Source organism: Sylvia atricapilla, chromosome 5, assembly GCF_009819655.1.
Source record: "Sylvia atricapilla isolate bSylAtr1 chromosome 5, bSylAtr1.pri, whole genome shotgun sequence".
NCBI classification, from domain to species: Eukaryota; Metazoa; Chordata; class Aves; order Passeriformes; family Sylviidae; genus Sylvia; species Sylvia atricapilla.
The window spans coordinates 54,679,791-54,703,876 of NC_089144.1; the positions used below are offsets into that span (position 1 = coordinate 54,679,791).

The following is a 24,086-nucleotide window of genomic DNA, read 5'->3' on the forward strand; positions in this document are numbered from 1 at the left end:
GCAGAAAAGAGGAACCGTGTCAGCAAATGCCAAACCGATGCGGTACCTGCCAAACCGCACCTTATCCTTCTCAATCAGCAAAAAAAAAAAAAAAAAAAAAAAAAAAATCATCCACTGCCTGATTTCTCTTACCTCACCAATAAAGGGCTGGGGGTTTTTTTCCCTTATTAGGACAGTCTCCATGCTGTAGAATTCCGGCTCTAATAAGTGCCTTTAACAATATGTGCTGCACATCAGCACAAAAAGAAAGCAACTAATAAAAGTAAAGCACAGAAGGAGAATAAAAGGGCTGAGTCTTAAATTAAAAAGGACAGCATCGGCTTAGCTTGGGCTCCAAAATTTGATCATAGATTTTATGAAATGGAGAATTAAAATTGGAATGGTTAAATGTATGAAGGCTAACATTATCCAGATATATAATTATAAACTTGGCTCTGTGGCCACTTATACATGCAAGCTGCCTTGCTGAACTCAAGGAGACTTTTTCACTACATTTAAGAGCTAATACATCCCAAAACATAAATCATGAAAATAGTGCAAGAAAGGGTTTTTCAAATGTTTGGGTTTTTTTTTTTTACAAAGTAAAACATGGATAGAGTGAGAAGTTACAATAAGTTGAGCCTCTATGTTTTAATTATTTCAATGATGGAAGTGTTCTTCTAGATTGCAGTTTTAAGTATTTAAGGATTTAATTTACTGGACATAATTGACTTCATCTGCTTTATATGGACATATATACATATATATGAAGTGAAAAGAAAAGAGGGCCTAAAGTAATCGCCAGAGAATTTCCCTGAGTTTTTCCTGTTTTACTTTGAATTGAGAACAGGGTGGATGGGGAGTGTAGGTTTGGCAGGAAAGGGAAAGGCAGGGGTATGAAGAAGCAGGATAAAGCTCTAGCACCCCCATCCATCACTGGCTGAACACCTATGCCAACAGTGTGGCTGTGGAGATGCTATCTGGATGTAAGATCTGCACTAACAATGAATTTTCTAGTTTTGCTGAAGCAGAAGCAAAAACCCTTGTCAGAGTGAAGTGATATGGAAAATGTTCAGGGCTGTTTGGTGGTTTGGGGTTTTTTTTTTGTTTTGGTTTGTTTTTTTAATTCAGCCTGGAACAAGAAAGCATATCCTCCATATAAGTTTTTTCTTTTTACTTTTCTCTTTAAAGGTAGGTCAACTGGAATCAAAAGCTTAAAAAAATCAGAATTTTTTATTTACAAAAACTGCAAAGGTGCAACTCAGTAATTTCTTAGCTAGTAAGTGTAAAAAAAATTTAAAAAGTATTTCCTATTATTTTAATTTAGAAAAGTCAATTTCAGAAACCTGACATGAACTCATAACCAGCTCTGCTCTGAACCATTCTGAAAGAGTTCTGGCCAAAACTCTCCCATATTTTCTAGGTTTTACTAAATTTACCTTTCATCAGAGGCAGTTCTCACAGCTCATTTCAGGCATTTGGAATCGCAGCAAGTTCCTGGCTTGAACCAAGGTTTACACAGGGTGGAGAGTTTAGCTCAGAATTTTCATGAAACTCTCCCAAGTCACTTGTTCTCTGACAAAACTTTAGATGTTTGATGCTCACAGTCTCGACTTAAGACTGAGGTGGATACTCTGCTCTAGCTTTGTGCTCCTGAGAGCCAATGCTTTTCTGATGCTAAAAACATTTTTCACTGAGGCAAGAAGGCTGCAAAATCTCAGATGTTTCCCTATAGACCTGTCCTTTCTCTGCCACAGAAACTTCCACTCAAAAATGTTTCAGTTCTTCATGGAGACTTGTCACTGTTGGGGAAGAACCACTTTCAGGAATTGAGACTGAAATTCTTTGATTCCAAAACAGAAAAATAACCTCACCATGGGCAAACATCTTTGTGTGTCTTGTCTGTAGTCCCACTATGGCCTTCTTGTATTACCTCAGTAATGTAAAAAGGCTTTTAGAAATTAAGGATTCAGGCCTCTGCCCACTGGGGAACAGGAATGAAGAGCACAGTCAAAAGAGAAGACCAGAAGAAGGAGAGAGCTTCAAGTGAAAATAAACAGCATCAATTTTTGGAGCAGAATTTACCAGGTAACACAGTACCACCAACACCACTGCTATCTGTGGAGGAGCCCTCTTAAACCCCTCTCCTTTCCTAAAAAACTAGCTGACATCAGTCTTGAATATCCCACCAAGAAACAGGAAAAGATCACCTACAATACAAAGAAAATGCTGCAAAAAACCTGAGCTTCCAACAACCAAATTGAAGTTATCATTTGTGGAAGAAAATATTCTACCTGTTTGCAAAGAGAAGTTCTGCCTTCTCTAGGAACTTGCACAGTAAACACTTTAGTGTCCAGCACAGTGAGCCAAGCCAGTCCCTATACATTTATTAAACAGGCTTCATGTTTTCAGGCCAACCGGAATGATTTCTTGGCTCTGCTTAGACCTTCTGCTTTTAATTTCTAGTGTATCAAATGCTAACAGGATTATATTCAGCTATTTAGCAATTACAAAATTTTCTACAAATACCACAAGTCCACTGAAAGCATACAAAATATCTTTAAACAACACAGATGAAATGATCATACAAAGGGGCCATTAGAGGACATTTGCAAGAAGTTAACAATCACATAGTACCTCATTCAAAATAATGCAATAACAGCCTCCTCCTTTTCCCTGGAGAGTCTCCAGAGAGTTAACTTATAAGGATTTTAATACTCCTTTTCTTTTCCACTGTAATCTCCCGAGAAGACATGAGCGCTTGGAATGATTACGTTATGCCTCAGCCTGGGAAGGGCAGTGTTTCATCATGTATTTCTCTGAGCAATGCTTTGAAGAAGCCTCTGTGGGTAATGCTAAAGGTGTCTTCCCTCCTTTGGCCTGAGGTCACAGAGATGTTTGTTACAAGGGAATAAATCCGTTTCCAAGTTCTGGCCGCACATTTGATTTCTCTTCAGAGTCCTTTCCAAGGAGAATTTTGCTTTTCTTCCCCAAGCACGCTACTGTGATTCTTGACAAAAAACAACAACCGTGTCTGGTTTTCAAGGTGTGTGTGCTTTTGTTAGAAGCTGTTACAGGACCCAAGACTCTCAAGATACAGGAAAACAACAGTAGAGTAGCTAATCATACTTGAGGAGAAATGGATTGTTTTCACTAAGACATAATTCCACTGATTTCAGTGAACTCACTTCACCCTCAAGCAAAGACTTTGCTCCCAGCACCCCCCCAACACATCGGATATGCCAAGTATAAAGGCAGCACACTGCTGGTTGTCTCTCCTGCCCAAAAGGGAGTGGAGGAGAATATCTCCCAGCAAGGATATCCAATAGCTCCCAGTATTTTAAACGAAACAGCCAGACCTGACACCACCCTAAACCAGGTCCTATACAGACTAGAAAAGATCTCAAGGTCACCTGAGAGGTCCAGCCTGCACTCAGGACCAGCTCCCCACATCAGGTATCATGAGTCAATGTTTTCACCCCTTATAAAACCACTTAAGTGTCCAAATCTCACCAGCTTTGCCCCTTCCCCTCCCTTGCTTTCCCCTTGCACTGAGTGCAGAGAAACTGGTGCTCCCCCACGGCTGCTCCCTGTTCCCATACAGAGGTATTGGAGGGCTGGCTGCTGTGGCTTGTGGCTTGTTTCACCACAGAACAGCACACAAGAAAATGTCATCTGACATGCTCTTAGTTAAATTATTATTTATTGCCCAATTTCTGAAATCACAATGAAGGATTTCAGATTCCTGGAAGGGACTTCTTGGAGGGGCAGAGTTTTGGAAATCCCTGAGCTCCTTCTCCCTCCAAGAGCATAGGATGTCATGCTGGAATCTAAAAAGCACAGATAGAAATCCCAGTTGTTCTTCAAAACCTCTCCCAAGCTTTAAACCAAACCCTTATATAAATCACAGCAATTTAGAGACATAGCAGTGTCCTCTTTCCTACCCATCAACTCATAAAGCAGACCAACAAAATAATACAGGACAGGAATAAAGCAGATTATATTACTGGCAATATTACACAGGCTAATTAATTGTCTTGCTTTCCCTTCCACATTTAGGGACGAATGTGCCACAAGGACTTCATTTACTCAGTGAATTAAGCAATCCGAGTTACGTGAAAGCTTTCACATAAACTAGGAAACTTCTGCAAACTTCCCACTAACAGAATTCTGATTTAGCAGCCAGTTCTCCCAAAATATCCTACTGCCCCTGAACAATCTGAATTCTGCGATTCAGGTAAGAGAATGCACGAACACAAAGATTTTGGAAAGTAGAGCACAAAGGAGCAAAATAAAGAAGCAAAAGAACCCAATCTATATCCACTGTTCATTCCCCACTTCAACCAGCTTCCCAGCTTGTTACACCATTCTGATCCCCTTGCCATTTCCACCATCCCACACCTCCTATACAACACCAAAAGGCTAAACCCATACAGATATAATAAACTGGCAACTCACTTGGAGAGGCTTGACAAGTTCTGCCTGCAGTATGATCTGCTGATCATGTCTGCAGCGTATGAATCAGTGCAAACTGCTGGCAGCTCCAGGGAGCAAATGGACGGGATGATCAGGGCGTGGAATGAGATAATAAAAATGCCATTATCCTTTCAGGCATGCGAGATTCATTGGATGCTCTTTCCACCCCACAGGTTTAACCATTTGGTTGGTCCTGTAGCTCCTGGAATGGCAGTCTCTATTTCCTGTTGTCAAGCTCATTATCTATCTTGTATCCCCCTCCCCTCTGCTCTGTGATCCTATGATTATTTATATATATATATATTTACTGTATTCTCTCTAATAGATCCTCCTCGTCATTGCTGGGCCTCCAGTTACAGTAAGTCCTGCATATTTCTCAGCTGCTCAAGCTGCTTGACAAACTCTTGCTTCCCATTCAGCTTTCACAAGAAGGGATTCTGTTCAGGCAGCTCGTCTGAGCTCTGAGCAACCTCAGCACTGCACAGAGGAGTCTTTGCAAGTATCTGCTTCTTGAGAAAGTCACTGCAGTCTGCCAAGAGACTAGAGGACCCAGATATAAAATAATGGTCCAGGGAACAGTCCTCCCTTCTGATAGTAAATCACTGCCTAAGCATTTTGCAGGCACTTGGATCCAGTCTAACTTGTGAAAGGTCAGGCTGGATCAGACAGCTCAAGACTGAGGGTGATTGCCAAACATGAAAAAATCCAAGGAGGGGGGAGTTGCTGCAAGCCCAACTGCAGTCAAGGTAAAACCATCTTTTGTTTAACAACAGGATTAAAACCAGGGCTTCAGTTGAATCAGCCTAACAGTGTTCTTCTGTGTAATCCAGTGAAGGGAGCAGGAAACAGAAATGCAAACAGCCATTTAAATGGAGGCACCATCAGTTGCCAGTTTCACATGCTTGGCTCTCTTACCCCTTCTCCTCAAACCCAAAAATGTGAGTAAACTGAAACCACTTACTGTGCAGTCCTGTAGCTATTCCACCCCGGGCTGTGATCTTGTTAACTCTCATAAATTACAAGAGTGGGTGTAGATAGATTAATACCCCAAAGGGAAATCTCTGCTGTGAGCTCGCCCGTCTGTGGAATGTGTGGGTTCAGCAGGTGGCACTCTTACCTTGGAGTGAGCGCCCAGGTCACGCTCTGCACAAAGCCATGGACAATGCTGCATGGCCAGGGAAGCATCAACCCCAACTCTTTTTTCCTCAGAGCTTTCAAGAATACAAAAGCTGCATTTTGCTCGGGATGCTGATATTAATTTATGCTTTGCTTAAATCCCATAGGCAACAACTGGATCTTCTTTCCTCCGAAAAACTCTCTCTGCACTTTTGATGAGATAGATTGTTTTGTGAAAAGGTAACAATTCTGTGCTTTATAGGTAGTTCAACAATTCCCTAGCAAGCCTTTCCAAATGCTCAAGAGCTTTTTTACACGCACACAGAAAGAGGTCTGCAGTACCCCACAAAGCTGCTTTTTCTGCATACACACCTTCTGTAGACCCAGCCCTTTGTTCTGAAGTACACTAACTGCACACCCCCACCCCACCACCCCCCCCCCCCCCATCTTTTGGTGTATAAAATATACTGGAATTCTGGTCTGGAGCAAGGAAAGGCCAACAGTGCTGATTGCCAAGGGAGGAAAATATTAATTTGACTTCTGTGATTGCAGAGAGATCTGCAAATGAGATGAGGGTGCAGCAGGCAGGCCATTGCTACATGTGTCTTTACCCTGCCCTTACAGGAAGGTGAACACGTGAATAGATAAGATCCTTAAAAAAGCTGGTGAGAAAGGAGGAATATTTACCCTTCCTGGAAAAGGCATTTCTACTGCTGAGGAATTACAGAAGCAGAATTCTTCCCTCTGGAAGAGCATTAGTTAAACAGAGATTGTATCACTCTTCTTTCAATATACACATTTTAATCAGATGCCAGATGTAAGAGTTGATGTTTATGAAATTCTAAACTGGGTTCCAGGACAGCCCTACAGATTTCTAATACAGGTCTCTATTTAGTACTGTGTTACAGAATCTTTTTATTCTAGCTGATTGTTCTATGCTCTTTTCCTGGAATAAATTATGTTGTTGCACTGCTCACCAACAAAACAGTTCCCATTCAGGACAAAAATAAAATCAAATTGACTAACTTCTAAAACACTACACTCTACACCTTCAAATAATAGTCTCAGAATTTTAGAAAATCTGCCTGTACTGCCATGCATGGCTCTATTTGCCGGCCATTAGAAACAGGGGAAGCCTCTTCCACTTGTAGCAGACTCCACAACCGTTTTAAAATATTCCTCTTAGGAGATCACAAGAATCACAGTTTTTCTTTCTTTGCATTTCCAAATATTGCTTCGAATTACAAAATTCTGGAAGAGACCTTCAGTCTAGATGAAACCCAATGCTTCACAAGGTCAACCTTGTCTTTTAACTTCAAGACTTCAGCAACAAATTGCATCTACTGCACTCCTGAGAATAGATTCCATTTGCCTATAGATTCAGCAATGAACAGGGCTGGTTGTACAAGCCTGTCCTCAATGCATGGCCCATCTTTGCCTGAAAATGAGGAACTGAAGATAAATAAGGTGGGCAAATCCCACTTGCAAGCAGTATCAGTATCTGACTGCAGTGTTATCTGTGACGGGCATGCTTGTCTACAACTGCTCAACATGCTTTGCACGTCGGCATCCCACAAATTAATTTTTAAATTGACACCACCAGTGTTGTTATTGTTTTAATTATCCTTTCTTCCATCCAGAAATTGCCACAACCATGATTTTTCACACTTGCAAAGATCAAACCTGGACACACAGATGTCAATCCACGGAATGAGGTGAGATGCACACTGCCATGTGGAACTGGGATAACCCACAGGAGCAGCTTTTGGGGAGTGCCCAGGAGGCCTCACCCCAACTGCCCTTGGAGCTGGCCCATGGCTGAAGCCATAAGGTCCATCCAGCCGAGGAACATGACTGTTTTAACAAGAGCTACAGGGCCATTTGATCATCCTGTTTGCAACACAAAGGGAGGAGGCCAACCCCTGCAATGCCAAGCATTCCCATTCAGCTGGGTGTGGATCCAGCAGCTCCCTGAGTTTCCAGCAGTGCAGAACCAGCTTCCATAAAAGAAGCTGAAACAACATTGTGCCATGCTTGCAACCCCTTTGAAAAGAAGTAGGAGCAGGCCCTGGGGCAGTTATAGATCCTTGCACTTCGTAATCCCTTTAATATTTGGAAGCCAAATGTTTGTTGTTTACTTCAGCAACTTAACCAAGAGGGATACTTTCAGCACACTGTGGCCCTGAGGTGAAGATCTTGCATATGGAGCAGGAAGAGGCAAATCACCTCCAAGATAATTTCAAAAATTCACATGGGCATCTGAAGCAAAAAAAATTATTGGTCAGGAGACATGTCTCAACCTGCATTCCTTGTCTGCTCTGATGCTTCAGAGATCTGGGACACCAAAACGCCTAAGGAAGGCACTAGAAAGAGAAAAAAACTAGAGCAAACAAATGCTGACTGCACTAGAGCACCTGTGAGGAGTCATTCATGCCAATGAACTCAAGGCAAATGGCTCTAGGAGAGTGTAAGGTCATCTACTGCAGCAAGGGAAGGAACTCCAGGGCCTTTCCTATTTTCTGAACATTAAAAGCAGTAAAATGAGGAGGAGGAAGGAGACATGAGAGCTTCCAAAAGGAAATTATTACTGGGAGGTTCCAATGTCTACTCACACTAACAATAAGAATGTCCAAAGGTCATCCAGGGAGCCACTTAATATTTTGTTTGTTATTTTTACCTTAACCATTCCTGCAGGCAAGGCAGAGTTTTCAGTTGATCAAAGCTGATCAAAAAAAGCCTGTGAACCTTTTTTTTTTTTTTTTCTTTTGAAATGATAGTGAATTTAGAACCTGACAGTGGCATTTGCACTGTCCAGACCATGACTATCTATATGTAGCTTACTCCTTTCGGTACCTATTTGTCAACAGGGAATTTGCTGTGATGCTCACTGTTTTTGTCCTGTTATTTAAACAGCTTCATGTTTCTTTAGCTCTTTAGTCCATGTTGAGGCAATTTTAAAACAGGCAACTTACAGAAATGTCCCTGATCGGTTTCAGAGACAGTAAATAGCTCTCCCTGCACTGCCCCTTCTTGTGCCACAAGTCTGAAATAAGCAGGCAGACTTGTAGAGAAGTTTGCAGAGCTATTGGCATTTTGCAAGAAAACTCTGTTTTTTATGAAAATCCATTCAAATGACATTAACATCTGCTCCTTATTTGAAGAATATTTTTAACTGTTCCCTCCCTGGGAAAATGAAAGACAGTTTCTTTCATGTTCCCACAGAGCAGGCAAACTCTGTTGGTTTTTTTAAGGTCTGTTCTGAAATGCCCCAATACAGCTCACTGCAGGGAACTCAGTGGATGCATCTCACAGGGTAAAAAGCTTCTGCATTTGCCATCCTAGGAGATTTCATTCTAGGACACTGGCATGTGAGAAGGGGAATTTATTTCACAGATGAACAACACTTTCTGTCTTAAATCACACACTGCAGGTAAAGTCTGGCAGCTCATACAATAAGCTCTTGGAGCATATCTCTTGAGTACTTACAAAAACAAGACTATGCACTTTGTCATCAAATAACGCTGAGCTTTCTCTTACTACGTATTTTCTTTTTCCAAGTCAAGCTGTAAATATCCCAAGTAACAGACTCTGCCATTTCCCAGTCAGAAGTTTTCCAAGCTCTTTCAGAGTTCAGTACTAAGAATCCATCCTACAGCTATGATGTCTATTCTTCCCTTCATTTTTCAAATCTATCCCATAGTTACAACTACCTGGGTGCCTATAAAGGGCAGCAGTGTCAAAAATGTTAACGTGCTCAATGAAACCTGTGAGTACCCAGCTCTGTACATGGATTTATGTATTTAAATAGATACTCAAATTGAAATGTGTAGGTTTGGGCATCTGCATGTGCAAATCATGGAGCCATACATCAGCAGAATTTGCACATTCACAATGACACATTATCAGGTAGCAAATGCCTTATCAGAAGCTAGAACTATTTGCATAGACAAGCTCTGCAGGACTGGGAACACAAGCCTTGTACATTAGAATGCAAGAGCCTGCAGCCCAAAATTATAAACTCTTCCAAAATATGTAGCTCCAGATAAGACCCATGCAGAGTCCATGTAGCATTCGATCCTATCTGATGCCTGCTTTGCTGAGACAGGATGGACTTGGACAGTTCAGCCTCGCCTGGTCCTCAACAGGGAAGAGAATTTGATTTTCTCTGACTGTCCTGAGTTTCTGAGGTAATATTATCCTTTTCACATGGAAAAGTTACTGACTGCATGTATGGCTGTAACAGTAAACAAAACAAACTCTAAAACAAGTGTTAAAATCATATTTCAAGGAGAAATATCACTGTAAATTGAAACTTGATTAGAAAAACATATTTGCTGGTGTTTGCATTCTCCATCCATCACTTACGGGGAAACGCACAATCCAGAAATAAAGCAGCACAATATTTCCTGGCTGTGAGAGACCACTTCCACCAAAGCATAGCTTTTGTTTTGTGTCTTCACTGCTTTCAGATAAACACAGAGATCCAAACAAGTCTCCATATAACCACCAGGATACAGATACTTTCTGATCACTGGACAACTGGAATGGAGGAATGTGTAAGAGGAAAGCAATTACAAAGGCTTTATCACTTGTCCCTGTTGCCTGGCACTGCCACAGGTGAGGGACAGACTCTGGTCTGTCCCATTTCTCAGCCACCATCAGCAGCAGATGGAATGGCCACTGTTTCCCCACTCAATTCCACACCCGTTCTTTTGTGCTTTGTGCATTTCAGGGACACTTGGCAATTCTCACAGCAATAAAAAAAAGCACTCTATTATTGTGGCTTTCAAGCTTTAAAATTTGCTGTCTCTCATTTATACCTGAATTATAATGGCGATTAATAAATTTCAGCTTCATCAGAGTGAAGGATAACACTCAAAGCCCAGACTTGTAGGACTTCTGCTCACAGCCATGTAGGATAATACCTGCAGAGCCCACACAGCAGAAACCTGCATAAAGCTGCCAATAATGGAGATGTAAGTTCTCTTTTCCCCAACTGTCTCTGGCAATAGATAATTTCAACAACAGCTTTTATATGAGATTATTAATGTTATTTTTAAAATATTGGAGGCATGCTGCAAAGATAACTATCCACTTCAAGCTTGGCCACAAAAGCCAGAAGGAGCCACAATGTGGTAGGTGTGGTACAAACAGAGATGATAGATGCATCTCCAGGCAAAACAGGCTCTGCCTTGATTTTGCTGCTGAGAGGGCATGGGTGGAGGCCTCAGCCACAGCTCCTTAACCATTAGATCAGTAAACAACAGCAAACATCGAGTCTGAAATGTTGGATCTGTTCACCCCTGTGTGCCACCACATGCCAGCAAGAGTATCCACTGTCTGAAGCCAGTGTGAGTCCAGGCTTTGGGCCTGATCCTTCACTGCTGGCAGAGTCTTATACAAATGTGTGCACAGGCACACATGCACACAGCTCTGGAAGGAGAAGAGCATTTGTTTCCTGCTGGGCCAATTTATGGAGATGTTCCTGTACCAAAAGCTCCTGTCTTACAATATTTTGAATTTTAATGGTGAGCAGCATCCAAGCCCCAGTCAGGATCTCACTTCACCAACAACTCCATAAACTCAGCTAGCAAAAGCCACCTGAATGCCACCAAAGGCAGCAACTGTGCAACACTCAAAGAGCTCAGAGGCATTCAAAATGCAAACTTGACCAGAAACAGTCAGTTTGGACCTTTGTCATCCCTGAAATGAAACTGGATCCTCAGACCAGGCCCCTGCTCTTTGCAGGTTAATGTTCAGTTATGTCCCTGTCTGACTGGACCAGTCATTTTTAATATCTGGTACTGGCTCTTAGGTGTTTTAGAAGCAGCTTTATTTCACTTACTGCACAGGGATTACCAGCTCACCGGATGCTCCCAGGATCTTTTGGAGAGCAAACAGTGTCAGTTTATTTAATAACTTTCAAAGTGAAACTAAAATCTTGTCCAAATCATGTCTCTTCTGATTTAATTAAAAGGCACCACACATACTGCACTGCTCTGTTAATCATTAACAAAGTTAATTCAAGACAGAAGATGAGTCTTTTCTTTCCTTCAAAAGCCTCCAGCCAGAAGAAAACTAAAAAAAAAAAAAAAAAGAAATCCAAAAAAAGACCAGTACAGTATGATTTTTGTTAGAATGGTCAACACTTCAGCATGCTTTTCCTCTTTCTTCTGTATTTCTGACTCCTATAGGAATGCATGTTAAAAGAGAGGGGTTGGGTTTTTCTCTTCCTTGGCAAAATACCTTTCCCAAATTTTCTACATATTGCCTGGTATTTGCGTCAATATGACAGTCATTGGGTTTGACAGGAATCAGATTGCTAAACCCACACAAAAATGCTTTGGAAATTAGGGGCTAGTTATACATTCAATTTCATTCAAATCCACTTTAGCAAACTGGCAGAGAGTGGATCTGAACTGTCTCTGTTACCCCTTCACTTGCACGGTTCACAGCAGAGGTTTCTTGGGCACGTTAATCCCTGTGCTAACGTGGAGACTCGCAACTCCTGCTGTCTGATAAATCTCCTTAGCACTTCTATTCCAAGCCACTTTCAGTTTCCAAGATGAGGTAGCAACACATCAAACTTTCCCTTCCCTGTGCAGCAAGCCTTGCCAACCTCTTCCAGGGAGGAACCAAACAGGACATTAGATGGTGTTAGCAGTGTAGCACTTCCTGGAATATTCAAGAAACAGGATGCATCTAACATCTATTTTTTCCAACAGTTCTCCTTCCTTGAAAGAGACCAAAACAAAACCACACACATAAAAAAGGCTCACTTTCTTCTTGTCTTAGGGAAATCTAAACACAAAATCTTCCAGTCTCATCTGCACAATCTGATGGGATTTCCCTCTTGAAAGCAACAAAGGGTAGAGGCTGAACACTTCCACAAGGCCTGTCATATCAGATCAGGACTGCGCTCCATCAAGGCTGGATTCTTGCCTCCAACCATGGCTCACGCCTAACATTGTAGAGAAAAGCAGTGGGAAGAGAAAAAAAAATGCAAATCCCACTGCACCTGGCCCGTGGAGCAAAGCTCTCCCTGCACAGCAGAATTCCTCTCTGCCCCCTGCAGGCAGGCAGCTGGGACTCTGCCACATACAGGCATTGCAGGCTTTCAGAAGAAGGGTAAAAAAGTGATTTATTGTGTGGTAACAGACATAAAAGGGCATCAAGAAGTTAAAACTGAATCACCATTACATGGGACAGAGTTTCAAGCTGCACCAGGGGAGGTTTAGGTTGGACACAGGGAGGAATTTCTCCAGAGAAAGGTGATTGGACATCAGCATGGGCTGCCCAGGGAGCTGGTGGAGTCATCAGCCCTGGAGGTGTGTAAGAAAAGCCTGGATGTGGCACTCAGCACCACTGCTTACCTCACTGTGGTGTGTGGTCATAGGTTGGACTCAATCTCAGAAGCCTTTTCCAAATTAATTGATTCTGTGATAGAAGTTTAGTAATTGCATCACAGCATGTGCATCAAGGCCATAACACTGTGAGGGCTTAAATTACTCCAGTGTGATAAAAGACCCAACTATATTTCTTTCTCTGTTATTTCTCTGCATACTCAAATGCTAATACTTATTTCTGCACAAAAGTACCAGGAACCTGTTGTAATTTATAAAAACACCATGTGAACAAGTCTTTTAGGTACTCCATATCTACTTCCTAGCTTCTCCTGGAAAATGACTCTCTGGCCATCCCTTACACCATCTGGTCTGAGCCAGCTCTCAAGCCTATGATTTCTTCCCATCTGCAGTGACAGGAAAAGCAACTGTGTTCACCTGTGTTTAAGGGAAACTGGAAAAATACTGAATTAGTTTCTTCTCACAGTCTTTGAAACCCAGTAGCTTGACCACTCTCACAAGGATCAGCAACCCTGTACAATTCTCCCAAGTCTCCCATGTCACTGCAAACCCATCCCAGCCAATGTTCTTAAGGATTCAGCATTCTGCTCAGGAATCCAAGGATTCCTTAAGGATTTGAGCTGTGTACAAAAACAGACCTTTGCCAAACTTGCACTAGCCTGTAGGGGTTTCTGGTGTGCAGCAAGGGTCTGAATCTCAGCTGTTCTGTTTGCTCCTCAAAGAACAGGAAAATCCCCTTTGCCACCACAAAACATAAAAGAAATCCTTGTCAGCTCTCACTAGCTGGAATGGGTTTGCATCCTCTGCAATCTGCCACTAACCAATATCCTCCCTTTAAGCTTGGTTCCTCGTAGAAACTGAAAAAAATTGGAAAAACTGACAATCAAAGTGGCTTAAGAGAAATGCAGCCTTCCCCAAAACAGCTGACAGACTTGTCTTCAAAGAGATTGAAATAAAATAGCTATCAAAAGAGTCAGTAGCAGTCCAGTTTGCATAGAGAAATATCAACCACTAGCTACAAAAAAAATATTTCCTTTTTCAAATGGCAAACCTCCCTTCAAGATCTGCCAAAAGCTGCAGCCTCAGTTTTAGAGCTGTGGCTATACTTTCATGCCCTGATGATGTTTTGTGCTGAGAGATGGCTTCAGAGTGTCACATTTTATGAATAAACCTCATGGGATGGGAAGGATTCCAGGAACTCCTGCTGGAGGGGCCCTCACAGGATTTAGAGGTTCAGGAGAGATTAAAGCATATGCAGTATTACAAACTTCCTCCTAAAATTAGTCATTATAGCAGGAATTTACCCTTCCAATCTAAACAACTTACATTCAGAAAGTGAATTTTATACCATTCCAAAGCACAGGCAACTGCAGACAAACCTGTTCTTAGGGCATCATCTTTGCACCTAGAGAGCTTCTGACATGTCCAGGTTTTCATGGGAAAAATTAGAAATATCCCACTAAAATGGCCACTGGACATTTAAACTCATTAGAACTCTTCAAAAATACTAAAAGCCCATTTCAAATAGGCATTTCAGGAAAGTCTGAAATAAATAAATAAATAAATCAGAAGCATTTTCAAAAATTTGGCAGAATTTCCAGCATTTCTAACACCTGAGAGCATTTTTGTTTCTTCCGGGAAAGGTTTGCAGCTTTGTCTTCAGCATTCATTTATTTACACTGAAGCTGCTGTGAAATTCTGAGCTTAAGACCAAAAAAGGACTTCAGAATGCAAAGAAAGTGGAAAAATCCCTTCAGCTCCAAATGCCAAGGTAGAACCCAAAAAGCAGGATGGAAGCATTAAACCATTTGTTAAATTCAAATCCAGTTTGGTGTAGCAACAAGTAAACTAACAACCATTGATGTGATGTTCTGTGATTTAACTCAGCTCTTTTTTAACATTGCAGATACATGGCTGGGAGAAACACTCATGGCTGTGGGGGCTTCATGGGTTTGGAGCAATTCCCAGTGGAGATGCCATCACTTCAACAATGGAAAGGGATCAGCAGCTGGTCCTGCCTCCCTGAACATCACCATGGACAAAGACTCCTGCATCACTTATATTTAAATCTTTAAACAATTTAAATTAATACCCACAACACTTAGGAACTTATACAGAAACAGCTAGACCATTTCTGAACCCAAAGATTAATAGACAGTTGATATTTTGGGAGTGTAAGAAACTGGACAAAAAACAAGCAAGTGTAGTGTGATCCTTTGCTGGTATTTAATTTCTACCAGCATTATTTAAAATGCATTCTTCTTAAATACAGTCTTTTTCCAAAACCCAACTTTGTCCACACCCTTCCATTTGAATCCCAAACACATTTTTTAAAAGTGTACTTGGTGAAAACACAAAACCTAGACTATATACCTCTCAAATAACCCAATCAAATTATGGGATGTTTTCTTTCTCCATTCTTCCTTAGCAGGAAAAATATGAATAATAATATTCACTAGACAGGAGACTATTTTTATGTTTGCATTCTTATAATTTAGGACAACAAAATAAGGACACTTTTTAAACCACTGTAACATTTTGTTATATTTTTTTCCTCTAAAATACTCCCTGAAAAAGACCTCTCATCTATGATAAGATGTGACAAGCCAAATTTCAGGGGATACAAAATTCTTTGGAGAAAGTCAAGAGAAGTTGACTCAACTGGGAAGATAAGCCCTGACCCTTAGCCGTAACTTAGTTACTCCTGATGCACATGACAGGGCTTAAGAGGTTAAACGTGGCTGTGAGAGGAGCACGGTGCGTTTTTGTTTTTAGAAACTCTACATTTAATTGAAACTAGAGATAAAGAAAATGATCCTTTGATGAACGATGAGCAGGGTCTGGCTTTAGGCATTTTCTTATCAAGATGGACATGTTGAGAACCCACCCACCAACATACCAGAAACCACAGTTGGCAAATGCTAGGAGCAAAGGCATTTCCTGTCTTCTGACTTTCTAGCTGAAGGCCAGATGCTTCACAATCCTTCCTTAAAAGCACAGCTAAAGGAGTGGGAGTTCAGAGCCTTGCCCAGTCTTGCATGGTGTATGGAAAGGCCAGGCAGCATCCCAGCCATGCACTCAACATCAAACAGGCCATAGCTTCTTCCCTGAGTCTCAGCTGCCTGTCCTAGTAGGAGACTGGACCAAAGGACCATTTTTCCCACCCCATTGCCTCATAAGTTACAGCTTACAGTTTAAACCTGCTGAATTAAGTAGTAATTAATGTGGTCCCCATCCATGTGGTATGCCAAAATACCACAAAGAAAGCAAGAGCAAACATTAAAAAGAGGTAAACAGCATTTGAAGCCCAAAGAGAGGGCTGTGGTTTACTAGAGCCTACAGTTTGCCCTACCTACACCACTTCCTTTCAGCTTTCTCTCCTGTTATCTTCAATATATATTAGAATAATTACTTATGTAAAATTCTCCAAAAGCACTTAACTCACTTAGAAGTGAAATGCTTTCAAAAGTAGGAGTTAGAACCTTGTAAAAGAGATTTCCTGATGAAAAATTACCAGAGAGATCCTGAAAGTTACTAAAAGTATTCAGTTTCTGCCCAAAAAAGCAACCATACCAAGCTCAGGCTGGTAATTTCAAGCCTGCAAATACTGAATAAAGAAGGGTAGCTTTCATCCAGAGGTGAAGACCACAAAGCTCAGTGCCATTTGTGTGTGCAGCTCTCAGATCAGAAACAACTGTAGTGTGTAAGGCTAGAGATACAAGCAGCTCTTTTCTGTACACACACAAGATCCATGTTCACAATGATAACCCCTACTCATAAAATCCACATTATTTTGTCTAATTCCAGCACATGCCATTGGACACGACTGTCTACTAAACCCAAGCACAAAGCAAAGGAGAAAAACCTCTTACACAGAGAATATGCCTTCAGCATGCTAAAAACAGATTGCCAGAGCATCCCTCATTCTGCAGGCTTGGCCCTATATGTTACAGTTCTTTGCTACTTGAGGAACACAAATGTATGCAGCATGATGGATTGGAAAAATCAGTGAGAAGGGAAAATCACAGCTGCAGACATGGTTCCTCTATCCAGTGTCATTTAGGGCACTTCTTTTACACTTACCTCAAAGTAATAGCTTTTTTCTTGTTGACTTTCAGATAGCTGGGATCAGAAAATAGTGCACTTTAAACTGTGGCAGAAATATGTAGAAACTGAATGGCGAACGCCTACCAAATTCTTTAACAATACAATTAAACTTCAGATAAGGAATCTAAGAACCCTGCATGAAAGAAAACTGATTTGTTCCCATCTTTTGAATGCATCTGAACACCAAGATTTTGTCTACATATGTTTACAAGCAAGCAGAGGATTCTAAGGGAACTGCCTGAAAGGAAAAGGTCAATCATTGCTTGAGTGTCTTCAGCTGTAGGAATTTTGCCACTGAATCAGGATTAAAGGAGACAAGAACAACGTCTAAACACAAAGCATAATCTTTGCTACCTTATGCCTCATCACTCCACGTGCTTTCTCACAAGAGGCTCAGAGAGGTCACATAAATTAAGAAAACATCCATTATTTAAAGTGATTTTAAGCGTTTTTTTTTATATTCTGCTTTACCTTTCTTTATTTGTGACCAGATGGCTCACAAATACAGGTGGGGAGAGAGACTGCCTGACTGAATCAACACAAATGACCGACTACACCCTTCCATGTGCTGTGATACTTCCCCAAAAATTAAGCCAGATAATGGCATTTCCAATCCAACTCTCCGCAAAACCACAATAATATGAGATCCCGTGCCTTGTTTCTACATGTTTACTACTACTGTATCTGCTGAGAGCCCCCGTCAAGAAAAACATAACCTAGCAATTAGCAAATGAATAATACATTTCACAATTTCACACAGAGTGTTTTGCCAGCTGAATCAATCTATGACACTGAAGGATTGGGCACCAGTGAGTCCCAGAATGCACATGTAGAGCTCCTGCCCACTCTGCAGACTCAGACTGAGGTCTAAGAATAGGAGCCAGGATTCTCTGTCTCCTGGCATTTGTGGCAGGAAAAGCAATGGTGGCAGCTGCTGCAAAAGAAAGCAGAGTGATGGCCTCATCATCCACAAATGTGTGCATCAGCTCAAATGCTACTAGCAACGAAAGCAGTCCCAAGTGGATCAAGTCCTTCTGGTTTGGGTGATAGATGCTCCCACCTTCCCAACAGCTAGCCCAAAAACACTCACAAAGGATTTTATTAATTCTATAACTTCCCTTTATTCCAACAGATGCAGCAGCTCCTCTCAGTCTGTTCAAAGAAGGTGTTAGTGATGGTGAGGAGCACCAGTGAAGTCACTCAGCTTGGTCTGTATTCCACACCAATGATGTCAGATCACCTTGCAGTTAAGAGGTGCTCCAGCCCTTGGCTTTGGGTGGATTTTAGCCTCTTTACACCAAATGTGCTCCTCTACTTATCCAGGCAACCAGATGCAGTCCACACACCCAGCATACATGATTACCATCTCCAAATGATGTTCTCAGAAACAAACATCACCTGGTGTTTGTTTTTTTTTTCTTTCTTTCCCTGAAGAAGGATGACAAATGTCCCCAAAGGAAATATGGTGAGAAGAGAACCCAAACCTGGGATCAAATTGCCTTTTTTTTTTTTTTTTTTTTTTTTTTTTTTTCCTAAAAGATTAGGCAGGCAAACAGAGCAGGTTATGATGGACAGGCAGATATTATTATTTTATTATTGATTTATGGCCACATTTGCCCTATACTGATCTTGGCTCCAGCCACATTATAGCTAAGTTAAAAAAAAAAAAAAAAAAAAAAAAAGAAGCAAGAGTTAAAGTAAGAGTTTTTAAGTACTAACAAAGCATTTAGATTCAAGCTCTCATTCATACATTTTAAAGCCATTATTTTAAAAAAATGTTTATGCACCAGGGGCATTTCTCCTACACATAAAATTTCTAGAAAAACAGGAAAAGGAAATAAATGCTTCCTTCAAAATTAACAACTATTGGCAGTCTTGGGTCTCTTACTGTGATACTCTATGGTGCCCTTACCTTTGTCCATATTTTCAAGAGCCTGTGTTTATTTTGAAGTTAAGATCTGAATATTTTTTCCTGATGTCAAACACTTTTTCAAAATTATTTTCAAATTAGATCAAATTACACTAACACTATAAACAAACTATTGTCCTTTCAGAATTAAACACAGAATTTAAAGAAATTTGCAATGTCTCACCAAGAGCCTGGGATGACACAGGCATCACTTCAACATAGACCAGTTAGCAAAATTTCTTGTTCTGGCAGTGTTTTTTCCTCTCTAGCAATTTCCACCTACTGCATAGCATGCTGTTGATGCCTTAAGTTTTAGCTTTTGGGTTTTTCACATTCTGTGCTGCCCAGGGATGCAGGTCTGAGTATCGTATTAAGTGCTGGTGAGCTCTCTTCACAGGGTAGAGAGACAAAACAAAGCCTTTTCCTGATGAAGACCACGGACAACTTTCAGGCCCAAAAGCACAAACAATGGTGGCTGAAGGGAGGAACAAGAAGGATGGGACCTCACAACCTGAAGCTGTAACTGGACAATTAAACCCCAATATGCAAATGGACCAAAACTTATAAAAGTGTCAGATTTCACGACTGGCCAGCCATTTTGTGACTATTCTTGGGTGTAGCCCTGGTCAGGCCCTGTCCTGCCCCAGGTGTACCCTGGAGCCCTTTCAATAAATATCTACTTTATTCTCTAGCTCTGTCCAGTCTCTGTTCCAGGTCAGCCTTCCCAAGGCATCACTGTCACCTTGCTGCATTATAGGAGGACTCACTCACCTCAGGTGACCTCTAACATACCTGCACACTACCAGAAACAGCAATGAGTGTATACAAGTCCAACTGTTGCAGCCCACACAGATGGATTAGAAGCCACCACATAATTCTGAAGGCATCCTTACCCAGGGAAAATGTGGCAATGACATTGATATTTTGTGACACACTGCAGTCCAAGGAGGCACATATCTGCTGCTATTGAAGTGCTGGTATTTTTACAGCAGTCAAAGGCTCAATCTGGATTAACAACAGCAATGAAAAGCTTTTAGCAGGCTTCTAGACTGTGCTGAAGGGAGTACCTGCCATGCCGGTAATGGGAACACAAAGGATTGCAGAGATAACCACTCAAGCTATTACAGCTCATCCTAAAGAGATGACACTAGGCAAGGAAAGGAGTCCTCCTTTCTCTTCCCCATCGAGGCTGGGCACAGAAAAATGTCTGCAGCACAAGTTCCTACCACATAGGTGTAGGACTAACTGCTTTGGAAGACTTTACCAAAAGGCTTGATCAAAGCAGTGGCTGTGTTTCAGCAGTGCCTGTGTGCCTGCTGAAGTCACCTCTGACAAGGAGCTATGCCAGACAGCTCCTGACAAGGATCAAGCCAAACTCAATCTTAGTGCAGCTTCACTGATGACAGGGCCCCCAGGAGATCACATCCTGTGTTTACTTCATGGAGGGGAGCCCATAAGTACCAAGTGAGTGGACACATCTCTTTGTTTACAGTAAACTTTTCAGTACTGAGGGCTCAGTTGTATTTTCATGTCAGAAGACACTTGAAGAGGAGGAGATCCCTTTGGCAAAGAGTTCTTCTTTCAGTGAAACTCACACCAAATATCTTGTCCTGATGATTCGTTAAGTTTTAGCTTTCATGTATTTCACATTCTGTGCTGCCCAGGGGTGCAGTTCTGAGCCTCACATTCAGTGTCACTCAGCTCTCTTCACAGAGCAGGGAGACAAAACAAATCCTTTTCCTGATGAAGACCAAGGACAATTTTCAGGCCCAAAAGCACAAACAACAGTGGACTGGAGGGAGGAACAAGAAGGATGGGACCTCCCAATCTGAAGCTGTAACTGGTCAATTAAACCCCAATATGCAAATGGACCAAAACTTATAGAAATGTAAGATCTCATGACCGCTCAGCCATTTTGTGACCATTCTTAGTCCACAGGTCAGGCCCTGTCCTGCCCAAGGTGTACCCTGGAGGCCTTTCAATAAATATCTATTTTATTCTCTAGCTCTGTCCAGTCTGTGTTCCAGCTCAGCCTTCCCAAGGCATCACTGACATTCCCTGAAAATAATCACACATGGCCTCATGGTTTTCAAAGAAAAAATAGATCCCCAGCCATCCAGGATAGAGGAAAAAGAATATCAGAAATAGAGAAATACTAATGAAGGAAATGACACGAGTTTTACAGCTGGTCAGCTTCCCCATGGGTCACCATTCCTCCATCCACAGTGAAACCACCAAAGGCACACTAAAGCTTTTCCTCTGACATGAATAGTTCCTGTGAGGATGATTGTGAACTAGAGATGGAGGTTTGTGGTGCTGAGAAGACAGCAGGGAGGATACAGAGGCAACATAAGGAATAATAACACAAAAGAACTCTGGGAAGACCCTGTACATCAATGAACATGCTGATTTTTAATCATGTGGCATTTTGGATTCAAAGCCACTTAGTGTGCATAAAGCAGCAATATCCAAAAATCTCTTCTTACATCATTTTTCTTTCCCAAAGGTTTTTTACTTCTACCTCACAACTAAAAAATTCAGGATACTAAACAGCTCAATGCAATGGGCCTAAAAATGGCATCATCTTTCATGGATCAGGTCTCATGAATTATGTGTGCAGTAGCAAAATCCTGCAAAAAAAAATTCCTACCAGGGCATTTTCATTTCCATGACCACAGTCCTAAAAAGTGAGGTAGATTCTGTTATGATTACTGTGACCTTGAATATTATATAACTACAGTCTGGGAGAGATTTTATTGTTGAAAAAAGCTTCATGTAAAAAAAAAATTAAGCTACTAATGGTCATGACAGAAGGGTGAAATTTGATCTGGTCACATTTTAGACAGCAGAGAAAGGAGAAAAACACTGAGATTGAATAAAATCATGGTTTCATCAGATAAGAAAGGCAAGGTAACAGTGAAAGAAATCATTTGACTGCATACCCTAAACTGGTAATGTAAGAGACTTGGAGGTCTGCAGCCAGGTTTTAGTGGGCTCATTACACCTGGCACCCTTGCAAGCTAACTCAGCAAAGCCACCTCTGAGTCAAGGCTGTGGCACATGCAGAAAACTTCCATTTGGAGCACACCCTGCCATCTTTGGCTTGAGAGCCAAGACATCACTCTGCCTGTCATCCATCACCCTTCTTCCTGCTGACCTCCAATGGTTTCTGGCCTCCCTGCTGGAATAACATCCCTGCCAGTACTGACTCTGCAGTAATGCACAACATCAAGTCCTGCTTCCATCTGGTTGTTGCTTTTTCTCCTGGGTTTTTCCTGCACAGGGCAGGAGCTCCCCCAGAGTAGCTGAGGCTACCACTTATTTCATATTGTACTTCTCAGGGGTTTTATCCAGGTAGGTTCTTGATGGTTTTCAGCAAAGGCCTTCCAAGGCTACAAAAAGCTGCCTGGGGTAGGTCATCAGCTGCCCTTGGCCAGAAGGTCCAACTCTTTTGCTAGTCTGCTTGGCATAGGCCACAGTTTCCCCAGTGAGGCACCTGAGCACTCAGCCTCTCTCCACTCATACATTTCTCTAACATTTACACAGCCTGGGATGTCAAATTTTCTGTTTAATAGTCATGCTTAATAACCTCTGGTCTTCAGGCAAACAACATTACAGACGGGAAATTAAGCCCTGATCTTTCTGATCATGACATTGCTCACTCAGCAGGTCAAACAGAGGTGCAGTCTGCAGTGAAGGATTTTAATTTTCCTGTCCTCACAATTCATTCTCTTTAACCATCAGTGCAGCAAATGAGCTGTGTGGCCACCAGCCTTGCCTCCAGCACAGCAGCATTAAAAAATTGCAGGGAACACGTGGACATCTACCTACATATTTATGTGGCCAGCACAAATTAAATAGCCAAATTAACAGTAACATGAGCTGTCAAAAACCCAAATACAGTTCCCATGAAGTCAACATGCTTTACAAACATGGGCAGGTAGGTTACAGGCCACAAATCCTAATCAACTGTGCAGAGAAAAAAAGGCTTGAAATATCTTTCATCTTCTAAAAAAACACCATGCCCTCATACAGGCTAGAAGATGCTCCAGGGCTGCTGGCAGTAGCAGGGAGCTTTGGTGAGGTTTTCAAGAGTGTACAGATTGTCTTTTGTGCAGCCCCATGAGATCAAAAGAGATTTCAAAGGCAAATCTCAAGAGGTATTGAAAGACCTTTTAAAATTTGACACTATGCACAAGACAGACCTCACAGAATTTTTTCTGTCGAGTAATCCTTCATACTGACAATTTAGGCTTCCCCTGTCTAGAAAATACCTAATTTCCATTAATTGTTGAGCTCTGCATGTCAATCTCTTTGAAGACTAAAGAGAATTGTGAAAAATAAAAAAGGCCTGACTAGATTGCATCACAGGTAAACAGTGAACTTCCCTCTAAGGCTGCACTTCAAGTTGTGTCAAATTATACCTGTTTCATCCTGGCCCACAGTCTACACCTCACTTCCACTTTAACACGTATTTGATGATTTTGTAGATTGAAATTATATATTGGCTTGTATAAGAACAAGTTTTGCCTTGAACCATATTTTTAAGTTGCAAGTATAGTTCAGCATAATACCTTTATTTTATTTTTCTGGTACAGCATTAAGGGTTGGTACAAGCAGCAGCTCTCACAAACTTGCCCAAGAAAAGCAGAATACTTTCTGTGGGAGTATAAAATAGATTGGCCACTGTTATTCTAACAAGCCCATGAGTTCCATGCTGGAGAGAAATAAAGTGCTCATTCATTACCCAATTTACGGGGACAGCCTGGTGAGGTATCTCATTTACGTTCTGATAGCCCCATGAAATGAACTGAATTCCCACACAGTCACAAAAGGCCAAAGTTAGCATTTTCCTTTAAAAAAATAATAAACTCAAGTCTGCCTCTGGAGTGGATTGGCTGCAACCTTGAACCTTAAAGGAAATAAGAGGGAGAAAGAGCGAGCAAGGCACACATCATAGGAGGGGGTGGGGAAAAGTTAATGGCACTGGGAATGGAAAATGTGGGCATTAAAAGAATTTCCTATTCTAAACAATGTGCAAAGTTAAAAATATCTTCTCCTGAGATTATCCTCAGCATAAATACTCACGACAGCTATTTATAGCTGTCTGGTAGCCTCCAACAAAGATTTTTATT

The 24,086-nt window shown here is 41.5% G+C and overlaps 1 protein-coding gene across 4 annotated transcripts in view; it reads right to left on the minus strand.

Annotated features, from left to right (window-relative positions):
- Nucleotides 1-24,086, minus strand: part of CALD1 (caldesmon 1) — a 172,471-nt gene that overhangs the window by 44,011 nt on the left and 104,374 nt on the right. Inside the window, exon 1 of one of the 4 annotated variants that reach the window (XM_066319552.1) lies at nucleotides 4,438-4,499. The exons of the other annotated variants lie outside the window; for them this stretch is intronic. Within the exon in view, the coding sequence (XP_066175649.1) occupies nucleotides 4,438-4,484 (47 nt within the window). The 5' untranslated portion in view covers nucleotides 4,485-4,499. Of the gene's footprint in view, nucleotides 1-4,437; nucleotides 4,500-24,086 lie in introns of those variants that run through there. 4 annotated transcript variants of the gene reach the window in all.